The sequence below is a fragment of the Callorhinchus milii genome, unplaced genomic scaffold (assembly GCF_018977255.1).
Source record: "Callorhinchus milii isolate IMCB2004 unplaced genomic scaffold, IMCB_Cmil_1.0 Scaffold2, whole genome shotgun sequence".
Lineage (NCBI taxonomy): Eukaryota > Metazoa > Chordata > Chondrichthyes > Chimaeriformes > Callorhinchidae > Callorhinchus > Callorhinchus milii.
The window spans coordinates 35,875,600-35,885,106 of NW_024704743.1; the positions used below are offsets into that span (position 1 = coordinate 35,875,600).

General features: G+C 38.4%; 1 protein-coding gene across 1 annotated transcript in view; it reads left to right on the forward strand.

Moving 5' to 3' along the window:
* nphp3 (nephronophthisis 3) overlaps nt 1–8,896 on the forward strand; it is a 31,221-nt gene extending 22,325 nt beyond the window's left edge. The window contains 8 exon segments of the mRNA XM_042346479.1: nt 732–921; nt 1,706–1,947; nt 2,286–2,361; nt 2,720–2,847; nt 4,416–4,656; nt 6,289–6,414; nt 7,116–7,231; nt 8,432–8,896. Coding sequence (XP_042202413.1) covers nt 732–921; nt 1,706–1,947; nt 2,286–2,361; nt 2,720–2,847; nt 4,416–4,656; nt 6,289–6,414; nt 7,116–7,231; nt 8,432–8,627 — 1,315 coding nt within the window. The 3' untranslated portion in view covers nt 8,628–8,896.
* Nucleotides 8,897–9,507: the final 611 nt, after the last annotated feature.

Here is a 9,507-nt window from a genome sequence, read left to right on the forward strand (position 1 = left end):
CAGTGACAGGTTTGTGTGGCTCAAGGTCTGCTTGTGGGATCATGGCAGTTCCAGTTGGGTGATTAATCGATGTTAAAGGAAATTTGTATTTTTGAGTTTTTACTATGGTAGGATCTATCTTGGAGTACACTGTAAGAGGAAAATCTATTATGCGATTAACTAGTATGGATCCGTAAATCATCTTCTAATTACCATAACAGTTCCAAAATTCAGAATATTAACACTTAAAACATTGCAAGTTTTGTAAAGGTAGTTCATAAATTAGTGAAAATCTGACAATCCTATTAATGATTCTGAACTACCCATTTATAAAAGTGCTTCCAGCAGAGTTTCTATTCATCACAGTTCTCCTTTTGTGTACGCCTTGTTGTCAAGAGCAGGAATAATAAATTCCTTCTGTGGGTGTGTATAATTCTGCACATGTGCACCCATTTAGAGGTGTATGTCTCCTTTTTACGTCTGTGCAATTTGTCATCTGGATCCACTGGAATACCAAATTAATCTCCAATCAGTCTAGCGACTGGAACGTTAAACAAGAATGTTGTTTAATCACAAAGTGCTGAATCAATTTGCATCTCAGATATCCTGAATCGCAATTTCAGGGAAGTTTCTGAATATAATGAGCTGAACCAAGCAGTTGGAATATTTTCATTCATCAGGCTTTTCAACTTTCTTCTATTAATTGTTTTTAATATTAGTATGTTATATTTATTAAGTATTATTCTTTTAAGGGGCCATTTTGCAGAGCTGCTGTACTACTGGCAGTATGTCGGAATGGATAAGAGCTCCATGGCTGCTGCTTACTTCGAGTCTTTGAAAGAATATGAGAAGAGCTGTGAGGGCGAGGACATGATCACACGGCTGGCAGACCTTTATGAAACACTAGGACTCTTTCTGAAGGACTTGGGCCTGCTGAGTCAGGTACTTACTATGATTTATTCTCAATGCTACCGAATCCATATTTATTCATGCTTGGACATGTTTGCTGGATTTTTATTCAACTGAGCTGGAATTTTGCATTATATTTTCTTTTCATTCACAAAATGTAGGTGTAGAACTAATCTATTCATTCTTGCTGCTTAACTCTTTGTAAAGGATTTCTTATTTGGTTTTGGTTAGCTAGGCATCTGAAACCTGCAAAAACCTACTTGTATGTATGATATTTAGTTCTATATTTGATTACCGTGGTCCTGCTTGGCTTTGCCAGTGCAATCCCAAGGAGACCCCCTTGCTTCCATTCTGTTTTTTTTCTCATTCTTATCCCCTCGTCCTGTATATTTTTTAGACATGATGCTCATTTCATTGAACGTGAAAGGATGAAGAGCTGAGTCAACTGCAGGTTCAAATCTAAACTTTTTCAGTCCCAGTGCTCACCTGTCTGTGCTCTCCATGATATCTGGATATAGACTATAGCATTAGTTTTTTTTATTAAAGCAGCATTTCTATTATAAGGCAACATGATATTAGCTCATGAATTTCTTCTGTTACATTTTATGGGGCATTTCACAGCAAGTCAGAATGGTGGAATCTTGAAGACTCCATTTCAATGACATTTAAGTGCAATTCTAATGTATTTGCTATAAATATTCAGGCTATTGCAAGACAATCCAAACCTGGTGTCTGGTATATCTCACAACTACTATCAGTAAGGCTGTTTTGGGGATTCTGGGCAAAATGTGTTATTTGTGGTTTGTCTTGTTTCCAGGCTGTTGCACCGTTACAACGTTCTCTGGAGATCCGAGAGAGCGCATTAGATCCAGATCATCCCAGTGTGGCTCAGGCATTGCACCAGCTTGCTGGTGTATATGTGCAGTGGAAGAAGTTTGGAAATGCGGAACAGCTGTACAAGCAGGCACTCGAGATCAGTGAAAATGCCCATGGCTCTGAGCATCTTCGAGTAGCTCAGGAGCTGGATGCTCTAGCAATGCTTTATCAAAAACAAAATAAGTAAGTGCTTCTGATACTGCAGGAGATCATCACTGCTTTTTAAATCAAAATGAGTCTTAACTATTGCAATATTAAGTGAGCCGGCACAATTATTGCAATTAATTCTTGAGATATTTAAAACCTATTTAAAATGTTTTTCAAACTCATTCAGATGTTTTGAAGATCTTCCAGGCAACTTTGATGGTGTTGAGAGCAATCTGTTTTTAGGATCATTACTTTTACATAGTAATCATTAAATAAGACTTTTTTTAATTACACTTTTAAATTTAAATTAAAATTTCTTACATGTTGTAATATTGTTTTCTCCTGCTGGCAAATTTTCTTTTCTTTGTTTTGAGATATGAACAAGTGGAGTCATTAAGAAAGCGTTCCATGAAGATAAGACTAAAGGTTTCCAGACAGAAAGGCAACTTGGTAAGGATTAAGAGAATTTCAATATTTAATTTTCATAAGTTTTAAACTCTCCTTCATTCCTCTATCTGTGCACATCTCGAATGGAACAATCCATCAGATTGAAGCTCAATGGAAGGAAAAGGTACACAAGATGGAAACTTATCCTGTAAATGCATTTGCATGGTTCTCACTTAACAGCGGTTTAGATTACAGCTAGAAAAAATGACTGGGGCATTCTGCACCTGAAATAGGATTTGGAAAGTTGAGAGAACTGTTACTTTGAGGTATTTCTGTATATTTGCTATTTTTAAATAGTGACTGATGCATAAAATTTTCCACAAACAGCATTGAAATGATCACAATTTGCTTGCCTTTTCAGCCTGGTTTCGCTATTCTTCGTCGTCGGGTTCTGCAGTTAGAAGAGCTTACTCTAGGGACTGAGTCAGCAGACACTGCTCGGACCTTGAATGAACTGGGGGTGCTGTACTATCTTCAAAACAACATGGAGTAAGTGTATGGTAGATATGAATAATTTATCAATTTGTGAGTAGTTTGGTAAGTAAGGCCCACTAAAGATTAATACAAATTTACATGATGTCTAGAGGACATCCCAAAGCGCTTAACAGTACTGGCTGGGCACCCGAGCTATGGGTGGGAGCTGAGTGGGGTGGGTATAGATGACGAAAAGCTGGTGAAAGAGGTAGGTCTTGAGACAGACTTTGGACAAGGTGAAGGAGGGACTCCGATATTGAGTTCCAGAGAGTGGGTGCGAAAAGGCATAATGCCTGCCTGTCAGTGGTGTAGTGGATAGGGTTGGGGACATGCAGCAGGCCAGAGCTGACTGAGCAAAGGGAGTGGCTTGGTTGGTGGGGTGTTTGTAATAGGTTTGACTTCCACTGTGTAGTTGCAAATCTCAATAATAGACCTTGCATTTGACGTAGAGCCCCACCACGTCGCTGAGAAGCTTCACAGACTATACTGTAAAGTATATTGTACCTTTTGGGTTAAAAATGTAATTAAGATTACTTTCTGAATATTATTTAAATTCTATGGTTATTTTAAGATCAAATTGTTTTCCATCATCCTTGTTTTTCATATTATTAACATAGATATATAATGTTCTGGATATATTCAATTAATGTGATTTTAAAATTTGGATGAATTATCTTGTTGCTAACGTTAAGAATGCTTGGTCTCAAACACCTTTATTCACTTGCATACTGGCAAACCTTGCATTTCTCATCCCTAACTTTTCTAATGTTCCGAGTTTTACTCTATGCGACTGGTACTTCGAATCTTCCACCATAGTGAACAATCCAGTTGTTCGTCGATTGGCGGATCACTTTTCCGGGAGTAATAATTCCTTCACACTCAATCCACGACTATTTAGGGGATACTGCCGTGCGGTCACATAGGGTAAAACTTGGAACATTGGAAAAGTTAGGGATGAGAAAAAGCCATTTGATGCTTACCCCGAGATGGAATAGAAGTCTGATGGAATGTACACGACTGGGAAAATGTTTCCAGATATCGCCATTGAAATGTGCAATATTAATAGGGTTCAAGGGGGTTTAGATGTATTTCTGGAGAGAAGGGGTTGAGGTATGTGGTTAGAAGGCATATACATGAGTTTGATCTATCAAAATGACATAGGCTTATTGACCCGTTTCCAGCTCCTAGAAATCAGTTTGTACTGTACATTGAAATTACCTTCTAAAAAGATCAAATGGAATATGGTAATAATTTAAAAATTAATGTTCTGATCTTATGCTCTGATCTGAATTTAAAAATGTATCAATTCCGCCTTGTGTCCTTTGACGAAGCATATACAGGAGTGATGATTCATCTTACAAAACGTTTGTGGTTAGGTTTCGAACATGAACATGGTGTTTATCACACAACTACCATCAATTAGGAATGTTCTGTATTGTAGTATCCTGTGCATTGGATGTTGTAAGGAAGATGAGATGTGTTAAAATTCTAGCAAGCTTGAATCTTTCCTTGAGCTAGTTGACAAGTTAGAAACATTCTGGTGTTTGCAAAGGGTTTAGTGTAACTTGTAAATCTTAATTTAGGACAGCAGAACTCTTTTTTAAACGCTCTTTGGAAATGAGGGAGCGGGTTCTTGGTCACGAGCACTCAGACTGTGCACAATCCTTGAATAATCTGGCAGCCTTGTACAATGAGAAGAAGGAATATGAGAAAGCTGAGGAGCTGTATGAGAGGGCACTTGACATCCGGCGAAAAGCGCTAGCACCTGATCATCCACTGGTGGCCTACACTGTCAAACATCTTGCACTATTGTACAAAAAAAGGGTGAGTTGGCTAAAGCTCTGTTACAATGTAAGATTGGATAACAAAAACTTACAAAGCATGTTTAAATACTTGAATACAATTAACTGTTGATAATATTGGTTTTCCACATTTATTTCAATAGTAACCAACGTCTTCAAGTGAAAATTAGTAGTGTATTATAATGTTAAATTCTTGCAGGTCAGCAAACCTCAAAAAAGCTTTGATATTTTTTAGTGGTGAAAATTGTTACATTTTAACATTATAAAGCCTTTCTTTGTAATATACATCAAAATAATGGAATGCATATCTAAAATGTTTGTGAAATATAAATGAAGAGTATTATATTTTTTGTATGCAAATTATGCTAATCGTCTACCTTCAATTCACATTCAATTCTGCATATGAAATTCAAAAACAGTTTCTTTTATCAAGCCTATAATTCATATGGCTATGTGCCTGTGCAGATTCTGGTTGTTGATCAACCAATCAGTTACATTTTCCCACTATGTTAAGTTTTACAATTGCCATGCCACCATCTTTCTTGCCAAATTGTAAAAATAAAAATTTTTAAAATGCAAATTCAACCTAATAACAGTAAAATGGTAATGCAAACTGTTGCAGATGGCAGTGATTTAATCTCCAGGTGCAGCTGAAAAACCTCTCAAGTATTACTCTTACAGCTGCTGCTTTATGTTATTAACTCTTTACACTTTGCATTACAAACTTAAGGGAGTAATGCTAAATTTATATGAATCCTTGGTTCTACCTCATTTGAATATGTATCCAGGTCTTGCTGCAATAATGCAAGAAGGATATTGTAGCAATGGAGACAGTGTAGTGTAGATTTACTAGGAAATTACCACCAATGAGAGGGTTTAACTATAAAGAAAAATTGGACAGGTTGGAACTTTTTTCTGATGAGGCACTTGAGATGGATCAACAAAAACAACTTGCATTTATATGGTGTCCTTCACGCAGGGTAGCATCTCGGAGCGCTTAATGCTGGGATAGTTTGACCCTGAGAAGGGGAGAAAGGGGGATGACGTAGACACGGTTGAGACTGCATACGGGACCAGTTATTATTCAAAGCATTTGATTTATAAATAGAATTGTAAATGTAATTTAAGAAAACAGGATTTTTCTTTCACAGAACAGAAATATCAATTAGAATGTTTTCCTGTTTTATTGAAGTATTCCTGTTTGGATCAACCCATGTACCTTACATTAATTGCTATATAAATGGAACTGTTCACATCTAACCCAATAGGATCAAGTAGCTGTAGATTTAGAACAAGATTGATTCAATAGAACTTTATAGTGAAAATTTCTCATGCAAAAAATATCCTGCCAAACTTGATTCTCTGAAAACAATATATGATGCAACTCTGCAGTGTATGTAGAGAGAGAAATGGATCCCCTCTGTACATATCTGTATATTAGATGCATATTAAAACAAGTTAGGCATTAGATGAATATGAGCTGTAGGATCTGTGAAGTTCCACCATTCTTTAATTGAAGTGATCATATTTTCAAGATGTACAAATTACCAGAAAAATAAGCTTATGTTAACCCAATAAAAGAATAAATGCAAAAAATATTTACCTGCTGAAAATCTTTCCTGTATCACAATTCTCCGTTTATATGAATTTTCAGGGAAAGTTGGACAAAGCTGTTCCTTTATGCCAACTTGCAGTTGAAATTCGACAAAAATCCTTTGGTCCGAAGCACCCGAGTGTGGCCACTGCCTTGGTAAACCTGGCTGTGCTCTACTGTCAATTGGTATGTGTTAACGCACTCTGATTTTCTCCTCTCCTGAATGGGCTAACTTGTGTTGGGGGTTGATTCATAGCCATTGAATTGGTGTCAGCATTGCATTCAACTGTGGAGCACATCAGTCTAGCCTTGCCCTCAATATATTTGTATGTGTGCATTCCTCATTCATTTATTTCTGCACAAACTCTTCATTTATGATCAAGGCTAAAATTGTTTCCCATCTATTTCTGCTATTTTTCTGAGTTCCTGTTTAGGAGGCTTGCTTTAGCAGTTTAGCTCTTAGTTGGTGTCTATTATGTTTAGTGGATGGTTTTGGGAGGTAGTCAATGAGCAATTGATAAGTGAATCTGTGTAAACAAACAGTGTGGTTGAAAATGTGGTGCTTTATTCATAATGAGGAGTTGCAAATAGTGATCGACTCCTGCAGGTGACCGGCACAATTTGTTTCGGGAGGAGATGGTTGGAGTTGGAGCAATTCCTGATGGTTGCTGAGACACACATCTGGATACTTGCAGGACTCACAAAGAGTGTCTGTTTGCAACTCCTTGTTCTCAAAATAACATTTTCAACTTCTGTGTTATACTTACATTTGTTTGACTATATGCAGGATACAGGAACAAAATAATAGATGTGTGGACTGTTTGCTCATATTTTTGAAATTATGGTTTTAAACTGTTAGTAACATTATAAATGTTTGTCATCTGTAGAAAAAACACAATGAAGCTTTGCCACTATATGAATGTGCTCTCAAAATCTATGAGGACAGTTTGGGTCGTTCTCATCCCAGAGTGGGAGAGACACTAAAGAATTTAGCAGTGCTTAGGTAAGTACCACAATTGCACAGAATTCAATTCTTCATGTAGCTATCAATCAACAACAAGATTTATTTATGTAACGCTCTTCATTCGGGGTAGTGTTTTGCAGTGCTTAATGGTGATGGAGCTTAATGCGAAGTGAGGGGAGGTGACTGTAGGCACGGTCGAAGAGGAAGGTCTTTGGTTGTGATCTGAAGACAGTCAAGGCGTAGGCAAGGCTGAGGGATTGAGGCAGAGAGTTCCAGATTCTTGGGGTGTAGTGGCTAAATGCACGGCTGCCGACAGTGGAGGGAACGAGGGACGTGCAGGAGGCCAGAGCCAGCTGAGGGAGGGGGAGGGTAGAGGAGTGCTATGCATGCAGATGAGAGGTAGGAAGGTGCAAGGGCATGAAGTGATTTGTACATGAATCTGAGGATCTTAAAATCTATCCACTCTGCATAGGAAGCCAATAGAACCTGGTGAGGACTGGGGTGATGGGATGCAGAGTTTAGTATGGGTGAGAATAGGGGTGACAGAATTTTGAATTAATTGGATCTTCTGAATGAGGGAGCTGGAGAAACCGTCGAGGAGGGCATTATAAAAATTGAGGCATTGAAAAATTAATGGCAGAAATGTAGCTGAATTTAGCAAACATCCAAAAATTTCAGGCTATGTTGTTAGGAGGCACTTCACAGGAAGCGTGAAAAAAAGTCTTGAGCGAGGTCTGCTGAGGCGCTATCATCACCCATAGTTATTCTGCGTTGTGTCAATGTGACACTCTTTAACATCGTTTCAAAACAAGTGCACCACCTTCTAATTTGTTGCAGTACCGCAGTGTCTTTGAAATGAGGTGTACACCAAATTCAATGAAACTTCAGCTGACGTTGGGCTTGATAGTGCAGGATTTGACAGGTGGATTTCCTAACCGATACTCCACCAATAATACAAAGTGTCACACCAAATTGCGGGAGGTCAGCTGCAGTGCATCCAGATATAAATTTTGAATTCTTTGATTCTGTATGATGAAATTCCATTTATTGGCAGGAATTACTGTTTACAATTTGGGAGTTGCTATTCGTGAATTCTATATTTTGAATCCCATTTTGTAATTTAATTGGTTTAATTTCAAGTTTGTAATGCTGAGGTCTCCAACTGATTGGTTAACGTTGGTGTATTTTCATACAAGTAAAACTGAGCACGGTTTTGAAGTTGTGTTGTGTATGTTACAGTTACGAGGAGGGCAACTTTGAAAAGGCTGCGGAATTGTACAAGAGAGCAATGGAAATTAAGGAAGCTGAAGCCTCGCTGGTGGGTGGAAAAGCTCCTTCAAGACATTCCTCCAGTGGAGACACCTTCAGTTTACGAAATGCTCTAGTTCCTAATCCCTAGTAATTGGAATTGGGACCTGGTGACTCAGTTACTTAGGTGTTATAAGTGAATGGTATGATACTGTTAACACCATGGATGCAAAACACATCAAGACGAGGAAAGGTACCAAACAGATTGTGCCATTGCCTCGATGTATGCAACATGAAAGCCTAAGTTGTGTTGCTCACCCGGAATCTTGCAGGGAATTCTTAATACCTGCTATGCACCCAGTGAAGGCTAAAACCTATGATTGTCAGATGTCAAAAGACCAACTAGCGACTATCCTCCTTGGGGGGGAAAGGGGCAAGCAGGGTCTTCTTGGAGCTGAACTGAGTCAGAAGTGCTGTCCTTTAGATTAGATGTTAAAATGAGGTCCCGTCTGCCTGTTCAGGTGGATGTTAAAGATGCCATGGCACTATTCGAAAAGAGAAGTGAGTTTCTCCCAAGCTCCTGGCCAACAAATCCCCCAAATAAATTTGGTCAGTTACTTGGCTGTTTGTGGGACCTTACTCTGCCAATTGGTTGCTGTGTTTTGCCCACAAAATACAGTCAATTTACTTTACAGTATATCCTGTGACATACTTTGAGAACTCTCAAGGCTCTATATAAAATGCATGATTATTATTTTTATTAATAATCTTGCAGGCCAAAGCCCCAATGGGTAGGTTGGTCCTAGTTGGACAAGCAGCGGTAAAGCTTGCCAGATTGCTAGGATTGGCAAGCTTTGCAATTTTAGCTAGAATCCAGCAGGATCCCAACGCACACTTTGGGGTCCCCAAGCCTTGGCTTGCGAGTCTTCACCTAATACCTTCTGGAATTAGGTAAGCAGGATGTGTCTTTTCAGGGAGAGAGTGGGCATTTTATTCCAATTAATATCTCTGGAATTTCCATGTATAGGTGGGATGCATGGCATTCCCTTTGGTTTGGATATTCTTAA